The 27,988-nt window shown below is 36.5% G+C and overlaps 2 protein-coding genes across 4 annotated transcripts; one reads left to right on the top strand and one right to left on the bottom strand.

Annotated features, from left to right (window-relative positions):
• Positions 1–150: 150 nt before the first annotated feature.
• LOC129269529 (coiled-coil domain-containing protein 137-like) lies at positions 151–18,080 on the bottom strand. Its single transcript, XM_064105910.1, has 6 exons — positions 17,928–18,080; positions 8,106–8,275; positions 5,651–5,873; positions 4,818–4,900; positions 3,622–3,701; positions 151–2,524 (listed from the first exon to the last, which is right to left on the bottom strand). The coding sequence occupies exons 1-6, from the start codon at positions 18,005–18,007 to the stop codon at positions 2,261–2,263; spliced, it is 900 nt and encodes a 299-aa protein (XP_063961980.1). The 5' UTR covers positions 18,008–18,080; the 3' UTR covers positions 151–2,260.
• Positions 18,069–27,945, top strand: LOC129269527 (IQ domain-containing protein K-like). Of its 3 annotated transcripts, none has more exons than XR_010294932.1 (8): positions 18,069–18,448; positions 19,874–20,134; positions 20,418–20,515; positions 21,001–21,053; positions 21,995–22,072; positions 22,635–22,719; positions 23,265–26,411; positions 27,597–27,945. XR_010294932.1 is itself a non-coding variant. In XM_064105909.1 (8 exons), the coding sequence occupies exons 3-8, from the start codon at positions 19,885–19,887 to the stop codon at positions 23,640–23,642; spliced, it is 942 nt and encodes a 313-aa protein (XP_063961979.1). In that variant the 5' UTR covers positions 18,328–18,448; positions 18,870–19,078; positions 19,874–19,884; the 3' UTR covers positions 23,643–27,945. The 3 variants fall into 3 exon arrangements, 2 of the variants coding, with proteins under 2 accessions (XP_054763017.2, XP_063961979.1); XM_064105909.1 differs by adding an exon at positions 18,870–19,078 and having other exon boundaries at positions 18,328–18,448; positions 23,265–27,945; XM_054907042.2 differs by having other exon boundaries at positions 23,265–27,945.
• The last annotated feature ends 43 nt before the right edge of the window (positions 27,946–27,988 follow it).

Here is a 27,988-nt window from a genome sequence, read left to right as displayed (position 1 = left end):
TCCCCCCCCCCCACCTTTGTCTCTCTCTTTCGTTTCACAATATCAGCATGCACTTAACACATGCTAACAAAAGTTGTTATAGGTTTATTGTTTTGTTCTCATTCACATACCAATCAACTGAAGCGTACAGAAGTACAAACAAAAACTAGATGGATTTTCAAATGCCTTTAGTTGAAATTGTCAAATTAATTACTCTGCCATTTCCAGATCTGAAATATATTCATCGCTTTTGAAATTTTCAAAATCTGTCAAAATGTAAAGCATGTTGTCACTCTCATTTGCATATATAAATTTTCTAACAAGACAAATTCAGATTTATCTATTACGTCTATCATTACAGCAACTCATGACCTCTATGATCTTTTACCTTTCTTTGACCCCAAAATTTACCAAATCAATATTATTCCCATATATATATGCACATGCAAGGACCAAATCATTTGAAGTTGATCAGTCAAACAATTCTTTAATTATTGCAAGAATTGATCATTTTCATGTACACATTGACTGATCTCTGTTACTTTTGACCTTCGCCCGGGGGGGGGGGGCCACTTACATTAACGGGTGGATACCATGCGCGACCAAAAAAAAAAGGTAAAAAGGATGTCTTTTTCAAGATAGAGCACGTTACGTAACGTAATAAGGGTGTCAAAAACACTAAAATAATGAAAAAAGGGTATCTATTTTCGATAGGAAAGCTACGTGTTTAGGGTAAAATTTGCGAGGGTATAAAAATCAAGACTAAAATGTCTTATAAAGGATGTACTTTTTGCCCCAAGAGTCAACACTACGTGTTTAGAGCCCGGGTTTAGAGTACGATTTGCGCGAGTGGGGCTGTACTAAACCCAATGATGTACCAGGTAAAGTTAACCGACGACCGACGTCCGTGATCGCTGTACTTGTTTAGGGTTTAATTCAGGGAATACTTGCCAATAGTATCGTTTTGTTTCCAATACTTGTTAAGAGTAGGGTTTCACACGCCAATAGTTGTTAAGGGGTGCATTTTCAGAGTATGGAAAATACGTGTTTAGGGTGCTTTTTGAGACCTCATGGTCGTGCATGGTATCCACTTGTCAATGGAAGTGCCCCCCCCCCCCCCGGGGACCTCCGACCTAAATTCAGAATCTGATCGAATCACCAACACTCCCATAGGTAAACATGAACCAGGTTTAAAGTTGATCAGTGAAATGGATCTTTATTGCGAGAATAAGTCGTTTTCATGTTTCTAATGACCTTTGAATCTTGACCTTGGGATCCCATAATCTATTCAGATCACTGACACTCCCTTAAGGACAAGTTTGAGGTTGATCCTTCTTATGGTAATTAAATTATCTCAAGTATAATACATTTTCATGTACATGTATAAAATCACTTCTGTGACCTTCAACATTTAACTTTGATAATCCCAAATCAATCCGGGGCCCGTTGCAGAAAGAGTTGCGATCAAACGCAACTAAAAATATCTTGCGCAACTTGATTTTCAGCCATTGAAGCATCCGTATTCGGGACTTGCGCTTGATATTTTGACTTGCGTTTAAACGCAACTCTTTCTGCAACAGGCCCCAGATCATGATTACTTTTATATGCATACATCAGCAAAGTTTGAATTTGATCCGTCAAACTAGTTTCATTAAGTGGGATGAAGGATGACAAGAAACTGCCTCCGAAACCACCTTAGACGGGGGCAGACATACAATACTTTCTACATTTCTATACAATACATTCTATACTTTCAATATTTCTTGAGTGATTCAGTTTTGGCTTCATAAAAACAATAATCCATACAAGTAATCCTGGGGTAAAATTCAATACGAAATTTAAAATTTTCTAAAATACTTGTAACATCAAACTGAATTGATCAGTGTCTTGTCGGCATTCTGGCACATCAACCATATGTCGAGCTCGGTTCCAATTACCACACCTATAACTATCACTGTTACTTATAAAGTGAAAGACACATTTGTTTAACATATTCGAACAGGTGTCTGGAAGAGCAATGGAGCTCATAAGATGGATAACCTGAAACATAACGCCCCTGGCGGCACCACATACGATGGGCAGAGGCATACTAAGTTTTGCAACATGTAAGGATAAAAATCTTTGTCTCAATATGTGAACATCAGTGATGTATAATAAGAAGATTTCTGAGGAGGATTTATGTTCATGACAACTCCATTTGGTGGCCATGTCCAGCATAACTTGGATCAGCATCGTTGAATGTTTTGTCCTTTTGGAGTCTCTCAGCTCCATCAAAGATCCATCACCTCAAATCTTCACCCGGCAATGGCAATGATATCCTTGTGGTGTTCTTCTGCTTCCTGTACGCTTCTATGACGGAACTCCTCGTCTGGTCAAAGCGTTCCTTCTCCAGAGCCGACATGTCTTTTCTCCTTTTCCCCTTCTTCTGGACGCTACTGGTATCTGGTCCGCCCCGTCCAGCCTTCTTTTGGTGTTGCTGCGTTGATTTACTGCCAGATTGAGGCATTGACACAAGTCCTTTAAGAAGCAGTTCACGTTGACCAGGCTGTCATTGTAAGATTAAAAGAAAATAAGGGATGGTGAGAATGACTGTATAATCAATCATGTTTCCCATGACAAGGGTTATTTACTGCATAACATCAGTGAATTGTTAAAACCTTGCATCCCAAGAGATTTGAGGACAGCTCCGAGAATGCTCTTCTTTTACCTAAAAAGAGTTTTCATACGATGTTAGCAGTGGCTGATCCACTTTGATCTGCCCCTGGGAATTAGAGAACTGTTTTCAGACAATATTAGGTTGCCATCAAGACCATTGCCTTCATTCTCAATGTACAGTTTTTTATGACCTGCCCTCACAGCTTTCATTATTTGAGATACAAGATTTTAAAAGCTCACCAACGATGTAAATGGATAACCAGAAGGATTTTGTTCCTTAAAATGCTGAAGGGCCTTACTGGTAGCTATTCTAAAAAATTAGAATAATAATTATGCGAGAGGAGTGTATTATAAGAACCCACTATGATACTAAATGGGGTGGCTATAATTGATACAACATTTTGGTAAAATAAGAAAATGACAGAAATTATCAAAACAAATGGAATAATCTAAATTTCAGATTTGAAGTCAACATTGAAAAATATGAATACAACAAAGATCACTGCAATTTCTACTTGACCCTTGTTACAGCTATATAAAGTAGAGGGATGGTTGAAGACTTAATGTTGGTTTGTCTGGTCAATGTCACCTGATTATACTGCTAAACATGCATGAATGCTAAGTAGGTAACCAAAGACTGATGGTATTATATCCTTCTCAATGGACATAGTAGTGTCTAACCAAAGTGCAACAGCAGAAGAACATTGGCTTCTTTTCAAAGCAAGGTCATTGGATGACAACTGTTCTATGTACTAGCTATCATGCCTCCTTAAAAAAACTTATATTAAGTTCCTAAAAAATCAAAACCCTTGAATTAACTATTAACTTGGAAAGATATTGAATTAAAATTACCTTTGCAAGGTCATTGGATGACAACTGTTCTATGTACTGGCTATCATGCCTCCTTAAAAAAACTTATATTAAGTTCCTAAAAATAAAAACCCTTGAATTAACTATTAACTTGGAAAGATACTGAATTAAAATTACCTTTGCTGCATCTTGGCTTTTCCTGGGTGCTTTTGTGAGGATAGGCGGAGCCATGGCAACTTCTCCAAACTCTACTTTATCTATTGAAGAAAACGAACAGGTAAAAATAGTTACAATCAATAAACTTCACGTCACTCCATTAAGAATGGTGGAACATGGACTATACATACAATTTTCAAAACAGAGGAATGTTCATGATTTATGTGTTGATGTACAACATATCCATACTAACATATATCGGTATTAAAGACAGAGATTTGAAATTGTGAATATTCATCGCCTTTGAGTGAAATTCAAACAATAATCATATTTTCAGTTACAAGAAGGTATTTTTAAAACGTATCCATCACAACCTATTTTAAGAAAAGCATCTAAAGGCACTAAACCCATCTCTTATTGTAAAATCTAGTTACAAGATTATATAATTCTATTTAGTTGCTAAATGTTAAGCACTTTGAGCCTATTGGAAAAAAAAGCAGTATAAATACAAATAATAAAATCAATAATAATAAAGATTATTGATTAATGTTGTAACAGAGTAACATGATATATAGAAGGAGGATGAACTTGAATTATCTTTGATGTATAAATACATATAATAATCAAAATGGCCTAGTTATAAATGAGAGAGAAAGAGTAGTGAAGTGTAAGTGGGGAATTTGTATGACAGCTTGTGTAACACAAAGAGAGGAGGGATGATTGAAAATGGAGAAAGTGGAGAAAAAGATGAGACACACACACAAAAAATGTTTGCTGTAACCAAACTGACCTTTGTAAAATAACTGCCAACTTTTGTCTTTTTTAATAAAAATTTGCCTGCCCCCCCCCCCTAAAAAATAAGAGTGCCATGCACCCCTAATTTCCATCAACTTTCCTCACCTACAACAGAAGAAAATAAATAAAGTTAATGATAATTAGAAAGGAATGCAGTTGAACATCATCTATATCATGAACCAAGGACACTAAAGCTTGATTGACCCTTGACCTCCATTCAAACATACATGTAGATCTAGAAGCTTTCCTGCTCTCATATCATAATCAAAGAAAGGAAGAATGCAGACCAACTGCCCTATTTATCATCTTCTGTTAAGGATAACAAACATTTAGAAGGCCTGAAAATAGGAAGACAAAATATAAAGAAGAATGATAAAGGAAGGAGATGGGAAAGGACTGAAACTTGATGACTGTATCCTGACCTTTCATCATTTCCTTCTCCAGAGATTCCAGCATCTCTTCATTTCTTGCAGCCTTGGTATATTCCTCCTGCTCTTCTTGTTTCCTGTAGAGATATAACACATGATAAGGTGTCATACTGTAGTCCAGTCATGAGAGCAGTGGTCTCGCAATCTTGAAACTGAGGTTCAATTCCCACTTGGTGTGTTAGTAGTCTGCAGACATGGACCCTGTTTGAAACTGTGATCAACAAGTGGGTCTTCACACAAGACTAGCACAAATACGACTCGCTATGAGAGGGGCCTTCTGTACACAAGTCATTTAAGGCTGAATCCCTTTCATACATTAGTTTACAAATTATCATAAATATCATCTCAGCAAGTAGCTACTCATAGTAGGTATATCTTTATAACAATAATCGACTCTATTATATGATACGGAAAGTGAAGTGTATCAAACCAGACCTACTGCATAAACAAAACCCATGTAATTAGTGGAAAATATTTCTTAGCATATACAGCTAAATTTGTGTATTAAAACTGATTGAGACCACAGAAATCTGTTTGACTTAATAGATATTCAACTCAAAAGGTAGTAACACATCTGGTATAAAATATTGCTTTATATTTTGGCAAATATTGACTTAAGACGCAAGTTTAACTTTTGCCAGTTAATAGATAATGAAATTTATAATATAACCCCCAAATCACCTAAAACTATGGAGAGGTGGAACAGTTTTTGGCTTCAAGTGGCTACCCTGCGAAAAATATGTTTTAATCATCCTTATCATTATTATAAGTTGTGGAATAATATAATAGAAGAAATAAATGACCAGAATACTCTGAAAGGAACTTACTTCCGTTTGGCTTCTGCAGCTGTTTTCTTGATCCTTTTCAATTTCCTTTCTTTTTCTTTGGTTAGTTTCTTAGGAGCCATATCCTTATCTCCTCCAGTCTTTATTATCTCCATCTTTTCTTTATTCACGATGCTCTGAGCAATCCTATCAACCCTAGTGATGAACTGCATATCTGATTCCCAAGGACGTCTTTCAAATTTCTTCTTTTTCATCCTGTCATCATCTGTCAAAGTGATCAATTACAATTAACTTTACAGAATAAAATCTATCGGGACCACAGAAATCTGTTGACTTTTAAGAGCATTTCAACTTAGGGTGTGTTCAATGTTGATTTTCAAATTTAAACAGCAACCTTAATCATGATTGAAAACTCAAAATACAAAACACAAAACACAAACATGATCAGCAGGGCACTGTTCAGTGTCGAAAATATAAACACTGATTATTCATCAATCGTCTTTAAATTTTTCCGCTTTCATTAGCGCAGCTTTAGTGCGCAGTTTGACCCATCACAAGAAAGGTCAATTCAGGCACCTGCTTGTGTAGGCTTCCACCGCGAAGGCAACTTTAAAGACGTTTCAAAATGCAATCGTGTTCAATGTCATATTCGCAATTCACAAGGTTGTAAAATCTGAGCTGATCGTGTTTACAAACGCATCTTTTTCAACCATTCAATTTTCCTCCGAATCGTGATTTGAAAGACGTTTACTTTTACGACCGGGAATGGAGGACATTGAATGCACCCTTTGTTTCTCATTTATATCTGCGTTTTGTAATCACGATTTCAATCATGATTCACGTTGCTGTTTAAATTTGGAAACGGACATTGAACACACCCTTGAAGAAGTATTTATGTTTCGTATAATGAAGGTCCACTAACACAAAGGTTAGAGACTGATTGTACGCTTGATTTTCACGACTGATTCTACATTGTGGTCTATGCAATTAATCGTTCAAAAATGTTCTACGATGATTGCTAAGCTTTGTGTTACTGGCCCCTGGTCTTAAATATTGCTTCCACTTCTTGTAGAAGGTCAACTAGTGCAATTTTACCTTATATGAAAGGTAAAGGTAATACTCTAGAAGTGATTGAAAACTCACAATAAGACAGAAATACACATCTTGAATGCAAATAGGGCTACTGTACACATGAAAAACACAAACAGATATTTAGATTTACCTTAAAAACAATGAACAAAATTTAAACCAAGTGTAATTTATCATACATGTACTGCACAATGTACGAATAGTGTAAAAAATGGTCACTCCAAAGCAGATTTTCAATAACTTACTCATTTTCAAACAATTTTATACCATGGTGACTAAAAAATGCTAATCAATTATTACACAACAGCATATTGATTTTTTTTAAAGAAACATTCTTATAATAAATGCTAATATTCAAAAGTGACCCTCATTACATATCGAGATTTCTAACAATTGAATTGTTACAATTACAGTAGCTACACATTAATATTTCAAGATACACTGGAGGAAAAAAAAACTAGCAATAATTTGCTATATTGATTGTAAAATCGATCTAAAGATATTTGTGAAGTACATTGGATTGAGTTCAACATAATTTATGTAAATGGGCAGTTCCACGGTTACGGAGTGACATTCAGAAACAAGTTTTTAGCATTCAAACAAAGATATCATCCATATTTAAATAGTTATTTGCAAAGAAATGGTACCTGACAGTAGTTGCTGAAACCAAATTTTCAAAATAATAACATTTGTTATTTTGATCCACTGAATTAAGGAGATATGAATATTCATAAACATGGTTACTGAGTGACGTAAAATGGACATGCATATTTGAGGAGAATACATATTGCTCAAACTCTGTGAACTTTAAATGGCTATCAAAATGTTGAGTTATTGATTGGATTCTATGTTGTTCTAGCTTTAATATGCTGCATTACATTAAAAACTTGGTGTAATTATTAATTCATTAATTACAACTTAAAACATAAACCCATTACCGGTTATGGAGTGACGGTTACGGAGTGACATCTGAAATATTCACACACAGGCACCGTAAAATGAACTTATATTTTACAATTTTCTTTTGATATGATGTAAAATGATGACCTTCAGATTATCCAAAAGGAAATTTTACAAAACAAGCAATAGTTTTCTGTTAAATTGAAATTAAGTAAAAAACATATAAGTAGTCCCATGTATAGAATTTTTTGTATGGTTTGGATTCTCCTTTAAGGAGATGCGTAAGAAAAAAAATTGTGGTTAATTATGTTCCCCTTTTGTATTTATGAAATCCCATATGAGTTTTGATAGAAAAATTTGATCCAGATTTGTAATAGAGCCAATATAAATTTTTGGAAAATGTCCACTTTTGCTTGGAATTGCCCAAATGAAAATTCCCCTTTCCTCACTAAACACAGGCAAAATAATTAATATTTTTGAAGCATAAACTTTGTCTGGATTAACTTACCTCCCTCTTTCTCTTCAATGCTTTCTTCAGCCTTTCTCTTTTTCTTCGTGATATGTTTTTCCTTCTGATTATTACCTTGCTTCATGGAATTCATCAATTCCAGGAATCCCTTGGGTGGCTTCTGCTCAAAATCCTCTTTCTTAGGTGCTTTGTTGAAGACATTTTCAAGACTGCGGATTAACAGGAAAATTAAAGAGAAAAATAGATGATAAAAGATAAATATATGCCTTAAACAAGACAGATTCTTGACTGCACACAGTAGAAATCTATGCATCCACCGTTGCATGACCAAGAATATATATATCACACACCAAACTTCTAAAATTTTCCAATATTGACCTCTGTGACCTTTGACCCTGTGAACACTAAATCTACTCAGATCATTTTGGAAAATGATTCCTCAAGTCAGTTCTTCAGTTATCGAGAGTAAAATATATTTTTCAGTATAGAATGACCTTTGTGACCTTTGAGCTCATGACCCCAAAATCTAATCAGATCATTACTCCTACATCCATACTTGGATAAAGTTTCAAGTTGATTTGTCGAATAGACCTTTGATTATCGCAAGAATGAATACAGAATGGACAGACAGACAACCAAACAACCAAAAAACATAATACATGTACCTCTCCACTTACAATCCAAAGTGCCTCCACAAGGCTAACTCAAAGAGTACCGCCACCGATATCAACAAGTCAGTGAACATGGTAAAGACTGGCAGAGTAGTGGATGTAACTAACTATCAAAACAAATTTTTTGCTTCATAAAAATGAAACAAAAGCTGGCAGTTAGAGGTTTACCTACAGTAGATCCTTTTCTCCATCATATTGAAAAACAGACTAATTGATTTGCGATTCCAAGTTCCTCATGAAAAAATTGCCATCCAGTTTGTCTAATGCGAGTTGCATTCTATGAGACAGGCAGGATGTCGATTGTATTCTTCTTTTCTTTCATAGATAAAAACTTGGAATCATGGGTTTATTTTTCAAAACAAGGTAATTGATACATTGATCCAACAATGTTCAAGATAACTCCCAGTTGATGTAGTGATTTTGAAATGATTTTGGATTCTGGAAGAAATTGTGTACCATAAGTATCGGACTATAAACCACACTTTTTCCTTGGCAGGGAATTGGAAGAAGCAAAAGTTGGGTTGCGGTATATCCAAGATGATAGGTCCAAGCTGAGCCAGACTCGGCTACAAAATAAACAAAGACCATGTCCCCTTGAGCTGAATGAAGGTTAGGCACAGGAAAATGGGTTTAGTTTATAGGGCTTGCGTGATATTTGATGTAAGACTCAAGAAACTAAAAATTAGCGGCTTTGCCCGTTCCAAACATTACTCTACCACTTTACAACACGTCAGATGGCCGGGCATAGCCGCTAATGTCACTTAGATGGATATGAGCCATGGGCAATCGGAAGCGACTTTGGCTATAAATCAAGAAAGGTCCATCAAACTTTGATTGACAAACACACCTACATTTGCCTACATGTACCTCAATGAAACTTAAATTGTCTATATGAATAGTGTAATATTATTCTAAGGTTATCAATTCAAAGTGGCAAAGTTCAAACAGACACACATCGTAATGCCTATTGTCACAGCGGAGCTGAGACCTGCATTGTGTAGAGCATGACTTAGCATGCGCTTTTCACCTGTTGGCGAAGAACAATAAGAAACAAGATGGCAGCTTAAACATCGAGCAAGTTTCCCTGGCCCTCGTCTTTTCATATTTTTCTAGATTTTTTAATGAATTCTTAAATGTTTAAAAATGAAATGGCATTGTCGTGATCCACGTCCCCGGTGACTCGGATCCACGGACAATTTTTCACAACGTAAAACATGTCCTACCTGTATCTACCAACCTCGCAGTTGCAATACATGTATGTCACGTGTCTCTTTTCAGTCTCCACTTTATTGGCGTCGGGTCGACTAAATCTACTTCTTTTCAATCCCTATTGCTTTATTTCGTCAACTAGTACTTTTCATATAAATAAATCAGGAATATATTCATCTTTTCATGTTTCTCACAATAAAACATTTGCTTTATTTCGCCTACGTTTTTACTAAATAAATCAAAAGGCCCTTTTCCTCTTCAGTCTCCATTGCTTTATTTAGTTGATTCCTAATTTACTAAATAAATCAGAATTGCATCTATTTCTTTTTCAGTCTCTATTGCTTCATTTCGTCAACTAGTACTTTTAATAGTAAATAAATCAGCATTGTCTCATGTTTATCTAACAATTAAAATTTTGCTTTATTTCGTCTATTACGTTTTTACTATTAAAATAAAGTTCAAAATTTCATCTAGCCCTATCCCTCTTCAGTCTCCATTTTCATCAATTCTTAATTTACTAATAAATCAGAATTGCATATCTACTTCTTTTTCAGTCCTTATTGCTTTATTTTGTCGTCTACTTTTTATGCTAAATAAATCTCTTTCCATATATATGTTTCTATCAATTATGCTTTATTTCGTCTATCACGTTTTTACTAAATAAATCAAATTGCATCTCCCTTTTAACAGTCTCCATTGCTTTATTTCGTCAGGTAAAAGAATTTCTGTATAATTACTCCTCATGATTCAAGTCCCTCTTGATCCGAATTCACTGTGTCACTTTAAAACAGTTTCCTATTTTCGATAATATGAATTATCAGAATAAATAGAATTGCATTAAAACACTATAAAACTACTCCTCGTGATCCAAGTCCCCTCTCCTAATCATACAAAACGGCAATTAACCCGTTAATATTCATCTACATGTACCCCTCATTTCCCTCCTCTTCAAAACCACTCTGCCACTTTAAGACAGTTTCCTAGAGATGATAAATGAATATTTTTTATAAGAATCATTAGAAATAATGAAAATCACATTAAAAACTCTATTTAAACTGTCTACTTACTCCTCATGATCCGAGTCCCTCCCCGTGTTAAGACTGTCCAATTTCCCATAGGAGGGGACTTGGATAACTAGGAGTACTATTACTCGTGATCCAAGTCCCCTCTCCTAATCATACAAAATGGCAATTAACCCGTTGATATTCATCTACCCCTCATTTCCCTCCTCTTCAAAACCACTCTGCCACTTTTAGACAGTTTCCTAGAGATGATAAATTAATATTTTCGATAATAAGTATCATTAAAATAAATGAAAATCACATTAAACACACAATTTAACTGTCTACATGTAATTACTCCTCGTGATCCGAGTCCCCTTCCAGTGTAAGACTGTCCAATTTCCAATAGGAGGGGACTTGGATAACTAGGAGTACTACCGTTGATATTCATCTACCCCTCATTTCCCTCCTCTTCAAAACCACTCTGCCACTTTTAGACAGTTTCCTAGAGATGATAAATGTTTTCGATAATAAGAATCATTAAAATAAACTAGATTTTAATTCGTCATGCGGACGAATTAGGTGGTCTGTCCTTATTCTCGCCATCATGATCACTATTACCATGTTCATGCAGATCAATATGATCATCATGATGACAACGTAATTTTCATTATGGATAGAATACTTGTGAAAGACGGGAGATGATAAAGCACTGTAAAAAATGTCTCTTTAATATATGGCAATACATGTGATATGAAAAAAAAGTAATTATAATCTGTTTCATCTTGCTAAATTTGAACTTTTATACCTTTACCTTTACCTTTACCCGAGATTCTGGAAGAGTGCTGTGGATCCCAGCAGTCAGGCTTCCAGTTCTGTGCCATTTTCATCCGTCTCAATGATTGGTGTGGTGTCTGCTCAGTGTCGTTTTGGCTCAGATCTCTACCTTCTATAAGATGTTTGCTACTCATATGGTGAGCAGAACCGCTGGTCTGCCCACACTTTGTCCAGTCTGATCTTAAAGCTATTCACAGTCTGAGCTGTAACTACTTCTTCAGGGAGTGAGTTCCAGTCATTTATAACCCGCTGGCTGAATGAATCTTGCCTCAGTTTGGTCAAGCATCTGGGTTTAGAAAGCTTCAGACTGTGACCTCTTGTATTGCCTGCTGAAAGTTCAAAGAAGGCATCACTTGGGATGCGTTCAAATCCATGAACAATTTTGTACACTTGGATCATGTCTCCACGACGTCTGCGGTACTGAAGGGATGGGAGGTTGAGTGCCTTCAGTCTCTCTGTGTATGAGTGATTCCTAATAGCATAGATCATTTTGGTTGCTCTCTTTTGAACTTTCTCTATGGCTTTAGCATCACCCTTGAATCTGGGGTACCATATAGAGTTGCCATAATCCAAGATCGGTCTGACAAGTCCTTTGTAGAGTCTTGGGATTGTAAATTTATCTCTGCATTCAAAACTACGTCGTATACATGAGAGTACGCCGTTGGCCTTTTTCACAGTACTTGCAACATGGTTATGAAATTTAAGTTCATCGTCAATCAGTATGCCAAGATCTCTTTCTTCTGAAGTGTGCTCAAGTAAATCGGATCCAAGAAAATATGTGTGCTTAGCATTTCCTGGGCCGATATGTAATACTTTGCACTTTTCTGAGTTGAAGTGCAACTGCCAAGTATTACTCCATTCTGTTAGGGTATCGAGGTCATTCTGTATTACACAGAGATCATCGTTGGTAGAGGCTTTACCATAGAGCTTAGTGTCATCAGCATACATCCTGACTTTCCCTTGAAGGCATTCTGGCAGATCATTTATGGAGATAACAAACATTGTCGGGCCGAGAACACTACCTTGGGGCACGCCGCTTCTAACCCTAGTCCAGTCAGATAACTCCTCATTGACTTTTACTCTCTGGTGTCTTCCTTGTAGAAAGTCTTTTATCCAAGACTTAAGTTCACCACCTATACCGTAAGCATCAAGTTTGGAGAGTAGGCGAAGGTGAGGAACACTGTCAAAGGCTTTCTTAAAATCCAAATAGATCACATCAATAGGAGCTCCTACATCTAACATTTTAGTCCATTCCTCCATTACTGTTAGGAGCTGTGTCACACATGAGCGGCCAGGAACGAATCCATGCTGTTCATCACATAGAAGGTCATTTTTTAGTAGATGAACAACTATCTCATCTCGAATGAGTGATTCCAATATTTTGCATGGAACAGAAGTCAGGCTGATTGGTCTGTAATTCCTTATATCCACCTTACTACCTTTTTTGTGGACCGGCACAACGTGACTGACCTTCCAGGCACCTGGTAGTTTGCCTTCCTTCAGTGATGCATTGTAGATCAGGGCAAGGGGCTCAGAGACAGATGCAGCTGTTGACTTCAGAACACATGGGTGGATGCCATCAGGACCTGCACTTTTAAACTTTGACAAGCTGACAAGCTTCTTATAAACATCATCTTCAGAAATGGATATGGATGTCAATGATTCTCCTGTGGACTTTGGTTTGAGTCTTGGAATCCAATTCATATCCTCATCAGTGAATGTAGTGGCAAAGAATGCATTTAATGCATTTGCTTTTCCCTTGTCTGAAGATATTGGGTCTCCTTCCGGTTCTCGAATTTCTCCTAATCTACAGGACGTTTTCAGTTTGCTATGAGCATACCGCCAGAAAGCCTTTGGATTGGACTTCACATTTTGAGCCAACTCCTTCTCATAATTTCTACATAACTGTTTGGTGACAGTTCGCAGTTCTTTAGCCAATCTTTTTGCTCTCATGATGTCTACCGGATGATTTGTTCTCCGTGCTTCCTTCCATGCCCGGTGCTTTTGGCTCTGCTTCCTAAGGGCCTCTCTTGTCATCCATCTCTGTTTTTTCCTGCAGTGCTTTGGTTTTGACATGGGTATGAATTTCTCAATTTTTTCAGTCAAGGTGTCTACAAAAAACTTCCAGGCATCCTCTACACCTTTATCCTTCAGCTTTGATTCCCACTCAATTTGATCAAGCTCATCACACATTTCATCATATCGAGCTTTGTGAAATTGGAAATGTGGAGTTGGGTAGTAGCGGTCAGGTGTATATACTGTCAGATCAAAGAGGATACCAATGTGGTCACTTCTTCCTAGGCCAGGCATATAGTCTATATGGTTGATCATGCCTTCCTCATTTGTGAAGACCAGATCCAGTGTACTGGGACGCTGACCTTCTCTGTATCTTGTGTATTCATTGACATGTTGGTATAAAAAGCAATCAGCAACTGTTTCCACAAAGTCCTGTTCAGTATGTGACCTTGCCCTTCCCAGCTCCCAATCTACATTTGGGTAGTTAAAATCACCAGCTATAAGGACATGTGATGAGTTGGCTAAGGAAACTTGGGTGAATGCATTTTTCAGTTCCAAGTGGTTGTCTAGTGATGGACTTCTGTATACACATCCAATTAGTAATTTCTCAGAGCCTCTGAGACTTATCCAGATCCACACAGATTCATGAAATTTGTTGAACTGTAGATCACATTCACTGACAAGGTTATAAAGATCACTTGCAACATAGATTGCTACTCCTCTGTGTCCATTGTCCAGGTTACAATGCATATCATAACCCTGTAGCATTAGGTCTCCAGGTGTAAGGGGGTTTTGATAGTTCTTTGGGAAGACCTCTGTTAGAAGGACAATATCAATGTTGTGTGATTGGAGGAAGAGAAGCAGTTCATTACGTTTGTTCACAAGTGAGTCACAGTTTGTGTAGAATGCTTTCAACTTTCTATATTTGTCTTTCCTTGCAGGCTTTAGAGTGTGATTCCTCCAAGCATCTTCATCAGGTTGTTGAACATCATCATCCTCTCCACTATTACTGGTGTCACCAGCATTACTCTCAGAGACATTGCTATTTGAGTCACTTTCAAAATCACTTTCAAAGAAGGAGTCATCTGTTTCTGCCGTTTGACTTAGATGAATAGAATTTCCTATGGGGCTTCCTCTCTCATTACTCTCACCATTTATTGCAGAGTTGATCTCTTGCTTAGTATCTGTTCTCCATTCTGTCTTGCTTCTTGTACTTGGGTCCATTTTAGTACAAGTTGGCTTGCTAGTAAAGGTACATGTATGTCCTCTTTTATTATGGCCTTCATTCCTGATGTCTACAACACATAAACCTTCACTAGTCTTATTGCTCTCTTCTGGGTCTGATTGTTTGTGTTTTTCATTGTCAGAGGCATCAAGATCTTTATCCACTGACAAACTTTCTTCCATAACATTATCATCTGTAACTGTGTCTTGATTGAGCTGCACTCTTTCCTTATTTTCCATTCTTTGTTCTAGTCAAAACTGGGCTGGTTTCTTTTCTTTGTCTGCATCATTTGTTCCCATTTCAGGATGGGTGTTCACTTGAATCTTTTCTGGGCAGTTTGTATGCATCTTATTGGACCTGATGATTTCAATAGTACTTTTAATCTTCTCATCTTCAGTCATCCTTTTATCGTACACCTGTTTACTTTTGTCTACATCTTTTCCTTCCTCTTCTCGTCTTTGCATTCTTTGGACACCATCACGATCTGATTCCGCCTCATCTACACTCCTTCCTACAGTATTCCCTATAGTATTTAAGGTATCAGTTTCCTCGAACTCCTTAATCCTTTCAGCATTCATGGGTAATTCAACAGTTTGAAAACCTTGTGTGTTTTCATGGTCTACATGAACATGAAATTTTCCGCTTTGATTTGTTCCATCATCATGATTTGTAATTCCATCACCTTGAGTCTTTCCTGCACTGGATATATGTACATGGACTTTGTCATTCTTTTCTGCAGTTTGCTGTACTTCTGCCTTCTGCAAATGTTCAATGTTTTGACTCAGATTGAGATCTTGAAGTTTGTCAAACTGGTTTATCTTTCCTGTAATTTCTACATTTTCAGTTGACATCATTGAACTATCAGACTCTCTTGGGAGACTTGGTTTCTCTTCCTCTCTGTTTGAATCTCTAGCAGGCAAAGGGGGTATAATTTGTTGTTGCTGTGACCTGTCTTTCTTACCATATGCATAGGAACGTTTGGTTATTTTCCCTTTTCTGATAACACAGTCTTCCCCCATATCCTTTCTGTGTTTCAACTCCTTACGCAAATTTTGATAAGCCTCTCTCTCTGCAGGGGTACGGTCTGGGTCAACATATACTGTCATATAGTCTGCATGTCTTCTAAGTTTCCTTGTCTTAGATAGTATTACTGACCTTTGAACATCTAATTCCACTAACATCTAATTCCTCCATTAGAATTAGATGTATACCTTTAAATTGTCATAAAGGATCATGTACGAGGTGGTAAAAAGAAAAAAAATCATCTTGTTTACCCCAGGACTCGAACCTGCGCCCCCGAGAACGCAAGTCAAGTGCGTTATCCATTCAGCCATGATATTCCCCATAGAGATTACACGTAAGCAAATTTGAGAATTACAAATACAATTTTGCAAGCGAAAAATGGGCATGATTCCGGCATCTGATAAAAAAATGGAGGGTACAATTGCGAAAGCTTAGAATCTCAGCTACAACATACTAAAAGCTCAGGGATAACTGACGAGAAAAAATGGAGATATTGCCCACGAAATAGAGGAATGTAGAATCTAGTTTTGAGAAAAAGTCATGTCCCATAGAGATTACACGCAAAATGCGTAAAAATGACATGCCTTTATTATTTGCAATTTTTTAGGATGATCCCTTCGTTAAGATGATAACAAAGGCTATAACTCAGAAAGAGTAAGACCTACGCAGGCTAAGCTACATCATATCGAAAATTGGGCGAAAAATTGACAAATATTCAGGGAGTTAGAGCCAAATTTGCATAATTATTAAGATGTCATAACAAACAAAATGGATATTTTGACTTCCGACGCCATTTTGATGATGTCATAATATAATTGAGGGACAATGGTGACATAAAATCAAATTTACAACTCATACTCTATCGATATATGAAAAAAAAAATTGGGGATCAACGGACTATTTAAAGAGCTACAGTGAATTTTCAATAGGCATGTTTTTGCCCATATAAGGCCTATACCAAACATAGGTATAAAGAATAAATAAATAATAAAGAAAGAAAATTCTGACAAAATTAAGAGGTGATCTGTCATAGACAGACCACCTAATGAAAATCACATTAAAAACACTATTTAACTGTCTAATTACTCCTCGTGATCCGAGTCCCCTTCCTGTGTTGAGTCTGCCAATTTCTCATAGGAGGGGACTTGGATAACGAGGAGTACTATTATTAGTCGTGATCCAAGTCCCCTCTCCTAAAAATAAAATGGCAATTAACCCGTTGATATTCATCCACCCCTCATTTCCCTCCTTTTCATCAAAACCACTCTGCCACTTTTAGACAGTTTCCTAGGCTAGAGATGATAAATGAATATTTTCGATAATAAGAATCATTAAAATCAATGAAAATCACTTTAAAAACACTATTTTAACTGTCTAATTACTCCTCGTGATCCGAGTCCCCGTCCCGTGTTGAGACTGCCGGGCAATGGCAATGTCCCATACTATAATAGCATAGGAGGGGACTCGGATAACGAGCAGGAGTAATAAATATTAGGCCTATATTAATAATAAAAAATAATAATTAATATTATTATTATGCTATTCGATTAGAAATATCATATCAGACTAAAAATATATCTTTAGATATTTTTTAGGGACGCAATCCCTGGCTCTGTGGAGAGTAAGCCTACGTTAGTACCGTTAGAATGATTTTTACTCTCCACGTGCCTCCTTGCTACCGGGACGGGCATTTTTTAGATCTATCAATAGAATTACATATATTATACTTTTATAGGCTAACAAAAAATTGAATGAGTGGGACCTGAATGAGTGGGACCACGGGAAAAACGTGCAACTTCCAAGTTGCAAGCGAAAACAAACTTCAGTTTCAGACAGGAAAAAACACCCACATGGAATTTCATGTAGAATTCCCACTTACCGTGTTAGGTTATTTTTTCTCTGGCCAACACAAAATGGATCCACTGCTTTGTACTTCTTATATCTGCTTTTCCTACCCATTTTTAACACAGTCACAGTCCCATTCAAATCGCAAAAGTCAATGCGGAACGTGAGGGGAGGGGCCAGGCGGTAGGATTCGAGCACGTGGGTGGGGTACATATTTCACCATGACAATCACTCACGCTCTCAGAGGGATTAATATTCATTCGCTTGGATGTCAAACAGAATTTTAGTAACATAATAATGATTGATTATTTTCATTTTTGCTAAGAAGAGAGGACAAGATTTAATAAATCCCTAAAAAATCGAGAATATGTACTAAAAATATAGGAAAAACTTTCTCTATTTTTTGTTGACGCGGAGAAATTCGGCGTGTGGACAGTTGTAATTCGTCAGAAGAACTGGAAGGAACCGTTTCGTTTACAATCAGACAAATACAACCAAATATGTCGTATATATCGCGGAAAAAGGAAAAAAGTCTATGGGATGAAATATGTAAAGGTGAATGCAAATTCTTGTCTCATATTTTTTATTTTTCATTAAAAACTTGTCTTGTATTTTGTACCATTTTATGGAGAAAGGGTTAACTAGAAACTACAGTCCCATTCGTTCGATTGCATGTCTGTTAACTTTCTGTTGAATTAGAAAGGGCTTTTGTTTTTTACACTTTTTACTTCATACTTTTAGTTTTAAAACATGATGATGATGAATTTTTCCATTTCCATTTATTCAATTTATGATTTTTATATGGAAGTAAAAACAAACACTGATCTGGCAATGAATCTGGAGCAGTGCAGTGGGGGTAGGCCTAGATACATTTTGGAACTGGAAGTCTTTCCTTTTTTTTTTTTTTTTGCTTGTCAAATTTTTCTGACAAATTTGCATCCATTAATGTCTGATTCTGCATCTGTTTATCTTTCAGCCTAGCTCACCTGTCAAACATAATTTTCAAGTGATTGGCCAGGTCCAACTGAAGACGTTAACTTTCTTTGCATTGGCTGGAGGCTCATTTGCATGCTGTGTGGACTCTGTTGACTGTTGTGATCTCTCACTAACAATTCCATTCCTTGTTTTTATTTGGCAATAAGTCATGATTGACTATTTTTGCCACCCACTGTATGAAAAGTACATGTAGGGTAACAATTTTTTTTTTCATTTATTTTTTTCTTCTTTTATATTCATTCCTTTTTTCTATGAAAAAAAAAAAAAAAAAAAAAAAAAAACCATTTAAATACATATGAAACAAAAAACTGAGGAATAAGATATCAGCAAACAATAGGGGGATTATTTCCCGAAAAACGATAAGGTTGTTGATCGACGATCTATGATATATTATATAAAAGAAAATCATTCTAACATAAGGAGATAACGTTTCAACAAGTTTTTCGGTACTTTGAATTCTCAGTGTACCAAGCACCATTTGTGAGATCAGCATTTTTTTTTGTGTGGATTAGTTACAATTCCACTTATCTCTGGCCTAAGATATATTTTCTGGGGTTATATTGACCCGTAAGGTAAAGAGAGAGAGAGGATTTTAAAACTTAAAAAGCTTATAGACTTTATTCCAGCACAGCCACAGCTGTAACATTTGCCATTGCCTCTGCTCTGGCTGCTCTTGTTTCTAGTATCTCCACTTTTTTCTTCTCTCTGGCATCTGATCTTTTAACAGTTGGAATTTTTGTCAATTTGAGGATTATTTGGCATGAGACCCTATTGCCAAGTTTGGCATGATTTTTTTAGTAAAGGATAATCTGCATCCTCTGACCAGAGACTTGGATTTCAATGTTGTATTTTAGAACAATGAAGCAGCAATTTAAACAAGAATTCTGGATATTTTCATCACAGAGCTACATGTACAACAATCTAGGCCTAATCATAGTTTGAACTTCAGTGACACAATTATTTTATTCTTTCTGAATTTATCAGAATTTGCTCTCATGCGTCCACCATTCCAGCTGGATGATGATGGAGGATCAGTCGTCACAGAGATCATCGACTACAACCCCGCAGCTCATTCACCTGTCATGTTTGGTCACATGTATGAGAAGGTAGAACATGCCGACACAGACCTTACCAGTGAATTCAATCCTGCCGTCTCTCACCCAGCAGCTGTAGGCTACACCATGATAGAGAAGCCCTCGAGGGAACCGACCCCTCGCCCAGCACCAAAACCTCCCAAAGACACTTGTGAGTAGTGTGTGATCAGTGTTAGATGTGTTTACCTAAATGACCTCCATGGTAGATCTACAATTTGCAACATAGGAGGTTGAAGATTACATAAGCGGATGAATTAAAAGAAAAAAAATTGAAATGAAGAGATGAAAACAAACAAATTGAAAAGAAATATAAAATAAATGAGGAGGATGACTTTGTAAGCAATTATAGATGGTGATTTCTCTCCTTTTTATTTTTTTTTTAATTCTTGAATTTTTATAATTATTCTCATTTTCACCCTATTCATCTCTTGTAGGTACACCAAGAGAGTACCAGGAACACTATATCTTCCCCATTCTGCTGCCAGCATTGCTAGCAATGCTAAAGCAAGCCAAAAAGGAAAGGTGTTTTGAGGTAAGACTATCATAGGGAGACAATATTAAGAGCTGCTAACACTTTTCAGTTACAGCGTAAAAGATATCGGGAAAAAAAAATAACATGTTTTTTCCAATGTATCCACTTCAGTTTTGAAAACTGTTCTCTCAGTGAGCCCTGCTTAATATGACGATATTAAAACACACGGCTTTTGGCTGCTCAAACATTCCAGGAATTTTTTCTTACTGGGCTTTCCTTTGCTACACCTGTATGGAGAGTGGCAAATGTGGCAAAATGTCTTGCCAAAAGACGGGAGCGCTGTGGTGGGATTTTAATCCCAGACCTCGTGTGTCATAGTCCAAAGACTTATCTACTTGTCCACAGCACTTCCACAATATAGAGGAATAATTCTCTGGAAATCGTTTAAGTATAAATTATAATCAATTATATCTGCATATTTTTTGCAATTAACTTCAATCACTTTGTTGAACAATCTCATGTTTTTTCTTTTAATTTTTATCCAGAGGAGGCGCTTTCGCTTCAATGGTTTAGATTTTTTGACTGAGTACCTTTGGAGGTGAGTCTAATAGAACATATCATTGTGTTGTATTGTGAAGAAGTATAGATCAGGGGTGTGAGAGTTCAGATTTTTATCTGATTTCAGATTTTTTTTGGTTTTGATTTTCAGCTTAATTTCAGCTTATTTTTGGCCTTCCTCTGTACAAAAAGTATGGGAGCTCTTTCTATTTCAGACCTTTTCAACACTTCAGCTTTTTTCAGATCTTTTTATTTGTGACCACTCACACCCCTGATAGATGGAATTATTTATCCAAGGTTCTAGCATTTACCCTTACTGCCAGTCCATCTGTGGATGAGTAATTCTTTCTATAATTTTCAAAAGAAATTTGTAGTATATTGTATTATATCAATTCTTAAAGTTAGAACTATAGATTTAGTTGTTACTGTCATCACCGTAGGCATGATAGAAAAGTTTATAGATTCCAAAACTGACTATATCACAGTATCTTCTCCCACTCATATTTCTGGTGAAAATTGTATTTTCCATTGTAGAAGCACAAAATACAATAGATATACAATGATATATTCAAGGGATGTAGTATTTTTTGTTAACTACTTAGCAATGTATTCGAACGAATTGATTAAATAAAATCCTTGCGATGCATTTCGTAAAATGTTATGCCTAAAATTGCCTTACATATTTATTACAGATACCCCCCCCCCCCCCGGAAAAAATAAATGAAAATAGATGAAAAATTAGATAAATGAATGGAAAAAGAAAAGTATTAAATTTCATGAAAAAGGGGAGATTACACTGCCGCTATGCTAGGCAACTGGTGACATAGCTGGAGGGGATATTTCATTTTGATAAACGACTTGTACAAGGGATATAATTTTCTTCCTTTATTTTTGGGTTTGGCGGTGTCCCCATCTGTACCTGTAACAAACTAGTATTTCTATTGATAATTGAAATATCTTGTGAATACTTTGAATTTTCAGGCATAATCCAGGCATGACTGGTAGGGAGCATGACAACCTTGATGAAATCCCATTTGTTAAATCCATTCTTGCTGAAAAGTAAGTAACCAGTTCACTCTATGATGAATGGTTGTGTCTTTTAGAATATAAATGCCTAGTTTCTTCTATGTACCAGTTATTATAAGGCACTATGTTGTCACTGTGAATTAGATTATGTAGTACACTTTTAATGATAATGGTATATCATGATATTCAAACTTTTTATACGGGTGGGGGATAACAATTTATTTGACCCACCCCCCCCCCCCCCCCAAAAAAAAAGGGGGGGTATGTGGTACAGAAGTTCAGTTATAATTTACCTTAGGTTACATTTAAGTAATATTGGTAATTTTGAAAAGATGTGCAGAATAACAGGAGTTTAACAGATATTGCAATATATCTAGTTTAATTGAATCTTATGTGGCTGATGCAGTGGATACACAAAGTAGTTAGCACAATGTGAATTCAAATGTAGGCAATATATCATATTGGGTGTCACTGAGACAAGAAAATCCTCCCTTCTAACTTCCAGAATAGTCTGTAAAAAAAATAACAATGTCTATGCGATTAAACTTATAATCTAATAATGAATTACATTTTTGTTTTCCCATTTTGTCCACAGCCCGAGACCTCCTCTTCCACTTTCTTTGATTTGGAGTGAGGTTGAAGCAGCCACTATCATTCAATCTTTCTTCAGAGGATATAAGGTAGGTTAGCTTCCTCTAAGATTGAAGATGTTGCATGATGTAATAATTCATCACAGTTTAACATTTTTATGTGAAATGTAAATGTCATAGAAAAATGGACCCCCCCCAAAAAAAAAAAAAAAAAAATGTTCTTTCCATTATTTGTGGCAGGCGCATCTGACACACAAAGAAAAACATTAATAATATTAATAATGTACCTGTTTTACTTTCTCATTGTAAATACTCCCAAATCACTTCCTATGGCATATAAAAAAGTATGACAATGAAAAACTGGCTCTGAAAACGGGAGTATCATTTTACATTTACTGTATTTGTGCCAGAGTTTTGTCCCGTAAATTTAAGAACAGGCATTTTTTAATGAAATGGATTAAAAATAGTTTGTGTTTTTGTTATAAATTGCATTTTCAGTATCAGTATGTACATCCTAAGTGCATCTTGTGATAACAGAAATTGACACTTTCAATTGATATGAAAGTCATATATTTTTTTATTACTGAATGTGAAGATTTAAATTTGTACTTGAAAATTATGAAAATGTATTGCAGGTCAGGAAGATGGAGCACATCCAGGAGCTGCGGCAATGGCAGAAGGAGTGGCGGGAGGAGAACGCAAACATCAAGGACAAAGTGGAGCACTTCTGGATGGAGCATGAACCCGGTCCAGCCCAGGAGGAGCTCCGTCGGAGTGCCAAGCATAACAGGAGCCAGGGATACCCAGCTTGCTTCAGGCTCCGGACATGGAGCCCCAGCCCGGAGCCAGTCCCATCTCCACCAGAGCTGGAGGTGGACGCTTCGGAGGTGGATGGCACGACGACAGCTGGAGATCAGTTATCGCGTACAGCTGCAACAGAGAGGACAGGCTCTGTGGCTTCGACTGTCCCGTCAACAACAGTTTCATCAAACAAGAGGACAATTGTGTCGTAGTGGAATTGACAAGAAAAATAATGGTCTTTCAAGAACTGTGTATGTGCACTGGTTATACCTATGGAGAGTGTAGCAAAATCAATTAAAGATGGGTGGTATTTCATTAAGCTGTGAGTAAGTTTTAAGTTGTTCAAGTTTTAAAAGAGCTTTATGAAATGCCCCCCCCCCCCTCCCCATGTTTCATAAAGGTGGCTATGTCAAGGCTGATCTATGCAAACAACATGCATAGACTGGTCCCTTCAAACAAACTTTGTCAGTGTATGCATGCTTGTCATTGTCATCTATTTCGATGCAAGGGCTCACTTCTGTAGTAATTGTTAGCAAAAATACATAAACCATCACCAATAAAACTTTACCACTTTTGCAACAAAGCTCAACAAGAATTTTTCTTAGTGTTCAGATACAATGTGACAAATCCCTGACGGTATCATATGCTTCATCTATCAAAAGATTAATCCGAAGTTGTGCAGACAGTCTTATAATGATGTGAAGATTTTATTTTGATATGGAAAGCAATGTTAATGGTGTCATGAGCCTTTCTATGCAACTTGGAAAATTTGTTTATATAGTTGAATGGATATGTTCACCCTAACCCTGAACAATCATGTGTTTTAAGCCATGGTTACTGATGACTTGGAACAAAAAAAATGTTTAATTCAATTGCATCATTCATGTGGATGCCTAATAATTAATTTTGCTAAAAGTTTTCTGAGCTTTTGCGTCATATCTCAATAAACCTCTTTCCTGCACTGGTAATAAACTAAATAGTAGGACATGAAATTTAGTTTTCGAACGATAAAAATATATCTTTTATTATATGATTATAAAGTATCAGTAGAATATATCAAAGTGCATTTCAGAATATCATATTAAAATTTTATTTTATTCACATAATTAAATCACAATCAAATGTAATTCAGTGTAAAAAAATTAGAAATGACAAATGAAATTTTTATGAAACTATTCATAATTGCATTGATGCAATGCTGTAATGAATAGAATGTTGTAAATGTGTTAACTTACTATAATATTCAGATACTCCCAACTCGACTTAATCTTAGTACGTCTTTCACTTCAACTTTAAGGCCAATGTTGTTAGATCTCATGTTTGTATTTGAATTCCTCCATACTCCACAAATCAAACTCAGATTTCATCCAGTGCCATCTAGAATTTGGTCTGATTTTATGAGGGTTTTTGAGTCGCATTTAAAACATTTTCTACAATAGGTCCCACGTGGAAAATCTACACGATAAAGCAGGTTAAGGTCTCTGAATATTAAGGCAGGGTTTGACTCCTGGGGCCTGTTTCATACATGTAATTGCAATAACAGTTAATAAAAGCTACTGAAATCCTTCAATTTGGTTGGTTGATGGGACATTTGTTATAGATATTGTGTGCGGTACTTGTTATTACAACAATATTATAATTATTTATATTATAAGTCTTTATGAAACAGTACCCTGATGTCTGTTTCATAAACCTGTTTGGAAGTTACACATGACTTTATGAATGATTGGTCTATGTTCTAGTTATAAATGATAAACTAGTACCCAAAATTTCCTTGCTGTTTACCAAAGTGGGACTTAATTTCCAAGGCTCTAATCCAATGTGACAAAGTACGTTATCATTTAAATACTTGTTGACAACAATGATCATATTTATTCTTTAGCTTTTGGGGATTCAAAATTATTGAGAATTAGTTTAGTATCCTAGAACAGTTTCCAGTTCATATAGTCATGTAGAACTTTACCACTTCATTAAACAGTGCCCTGGACCCCGTCTTACAAAGAGTTGTGATTGATCCGATCAACCACAACTATGGACGGCCGGCAACGTCAACATCTAAAATGATGATTTGTTCAAAATATTTTCTTTTATATGACATAAATTCATACATTCATCTGTCTCTTCAAGATTCAGAGTGATTCTCTATGTTTAATACAGAAATTGTGCAAACTCACTGTAGAAAAAAATTATGGTATGGATGGATTTCCACACAGTTGAGATTGATTGGATCAATCTTATCTCTTTGTAAGATGGGGCCCTGGATTCTTGCTATTTCAAATTATTTGAATGCATTTACCTTCCAAAACATACTACTTTAAATGAAGTACAAGTATTTGTTAGCTTGAAACTAACTGCATAAGTTTTCTACCTCTGAAGGAAATATATAATCAGTAAAATCATACTGCATGCATGATTTGTAATTCCAATTTATGATTGCATTATCATATCATATATCCCTGATTTTCATGAATATTTATGAATTCATACTTATCACAATATGTAAATTTAAATATACTAGAAAAAAATACAGAAAATATATAATGTACAATGACGAACAATTTGAGGATGCCCAAACCAAATATAGACATGTAATACTATATGTAATAACTACATTTACATGTTAAATCTAAAGCAATTACATAAAAAGACATGCTAAACTAGGAGTTGTTGAATGTGACAGAAATGCACTCTGAACAAGAACATATTGTTTATATCACTAGGCTTACTAATGCAAGTTGATTTCTGTTGTATTTCTGCATAAACCACATAGTTCATCATTCAAAAATGATTCGCAAGGTTTAATAGTGTTAAATGATTTTTCAAACTTGATAACCCCCCCCCCCCCCTTTCTCATATATAAAAAAATTGAAATTCTCCCTATCATACACTACCACTGACAAAATTTGTTAATAAGCAATAAGCTATCAAAAATAAAGCAATATATATTTTTACAGATAGTGAACATATTGCTACCAGCTTGTGTAAAGCCCCTTTCACAATTGACGTACGACCATTTGCGACCTTTTGGTCGTGCGACAGGCTGCAACAGGCATCAATCGCTAGTCATCTCATAAGATCGCACAGAGGCTTTCACAGTTGCAACAGCTGTCGTACAACAAAAACAACCAGTAAACCCCGTTGCACGAGTAAGTCGCATATGCTCTTATTGTGCTCGTGCGATCACATGCGAGTGTTGCACGAGGGATTGCGAGCGGAACGGTCGCATACATGCAAATGAAACGGTAGTGCAATGTTGTAAGCCGTTGCGATCGGTCTTGCAACAGTCTTATGGCCCATATTTTTATCGCAACCAGTCGCAAGACAGGTCTCTGTACATGTAGGTCGCTTGCACATGTGCAAGTGTTGCACGACCTCCAGTCAAGTAAATGCGACTACTTAGTTGTACCACCTCTCGCACCAAGTCGTACAACGTTGAACAACACTCGCACGATGATCGCCCGACCGATGGTACGACCCCGGGTACGGCCTGATGCGAGTGAATCGATCGTATTTGATCGCGTTCGGATTTTGAACATGTTCAAAGTTCAGATGTGACCAGTCACGACCACCTCGAGTTCGTGCGACCGTCTACAACGACTGCGAGTGCTCGCAAGACACCAAGAGATCGATCGTGCAACAACAAGAAAAAACTGTTGCAGGCGGTCGTAAACTGGTCGGACGTCAATTGTGAAAGGGGCTGAACGGTCGCATACATCCGAATGCAACGGTAGTGGAATGTAGTAAGCCGTAATTTCGATCGGTCTTGCAACAGTCTCATATTATCGCACCCAGTCGCAAGACTGGTTTCTGTAGGTCTCCAGCACATGTGCAAGTGTTGTACGACCTCCAGTCGACTAAATGCGACTATACTTAGTTGTGCCACCTCTCGCACCAAGTCGTACAACGTTGAACAACACTCACACGATGATCGCCCGACCGATGGTACGACCTGTTGCGAGTGAATCAATCGTATTTGATCGCGTTTGGATTTTGAACATGTTCAAAGTTCAGATGCGACCAGTCACGATCACCTCCGACCACCTCGAGTTTGTGCGATCGTCTACAACGACTGCGAGTGCTCGCAAGACACCAAGGGATCGATCGTGCAACAACAAGAAAAAACTGTTGCAGGTGGTCGTAAACAGGTCGTACGTCAATTGTGAAAGGGGCTTAACAGAAAGAATTGGAGTAAAACATATAACCTGGAATAATACTCTCCATACTGATGCCAGGGTGTGATAGCATTTACTATCTTGACATTGTATGTTTGTCAATAAACCAGTTGTCAGCTCTGAAAAAAAATAGAGTTAGAACTTTACATTGTACAGTATGTAACAAAATATATTTGCTTATTATTGATGTCATGTAAATATGTATATTTCTGTAACATAGCAATGATGTTGTACATAAAGATGGAAACAATGAGATCTATACAACACTATAAATGCCCTTGAAAAGAATGTACAAAATTTATGTGACTTTTATTAAAGTGTCCCTTAAACCAGCAAATGCCAACACTCGCTTTTGATTGTCTTGATTAAAGAAAGAAAATTGAATA

The sequence above is a fragment of the Lytechinus pictus genome, chromosome 10 (genome assembly GCF_037042905.1).
Source record: "Lytechinus pictus isolate F3 Inbred chromosome 10, Lp3.0, whole genome shotgun sequence".
NCBI classification, from domain to species: Eukaryota; Metazoa; Echinodermata; class Echinoidea; order Temnopleuroida; family Toxopneustidae; genus Lytechinus; species Lytechinus pictus.
The sequence above is the reverse complement of the archived record's forward strand: the minus strand, read 5'-3'. Positions and strand labels throughout refer to the sequence as shown.

What these genes read in the sequence shown, in the direction of transcription:
- LOC129269529 (XM_064105910.1), bottom strand. Translation starts at nt 18,007, where the DNA reads ATGGGTAGGAAAAGCAGATATAAGAAGTACAAAGCAGTGGATCCATTT. An exon ending in GCTGCAGAAGCCAAACGGAA is followed by an intron (nt 4,901 to 5,650) that starts GTAAGTTCCTTT and finishes ATATCTCTACAG; the next exon opens with GAAACAAGAAGAGCAGGAGG. An exon ending in AAAGCCAAGATGCAGCAAAG is followed by an intron (nt 2,525 to 3,621) that starts GTAATTTTAATT and finishes TTACAATGACAG; the next exon opens with CCTGGTCAACGTGAACTGCT.
- LOC129269527 (XM_054907042.2), top strand. Translation starts at nt 18,394, where the DNA reads ATGTCGTATATATCGCGGAAAAAGGAAAAAAGTCTATGGGATGAAATA. An exon ending in AAAACCTCCCAAAGACACTT is followed by an intron (nt 20,135 to 20,417) that starts GTGAGTAGTGTG and finishes CATCTCTTGTAG; the next exon opens with GTACACCAAGAGAGTACCAG. An exon ending in CTTTCTTCAGAGGATATAAG is followed by an intron (nt 22,720 to 23,264) that starts GTAGGTTAGCTT and finishes AATGTATTGCAG; the next exon opens with GTCAGGAAGATGGAGCACAT.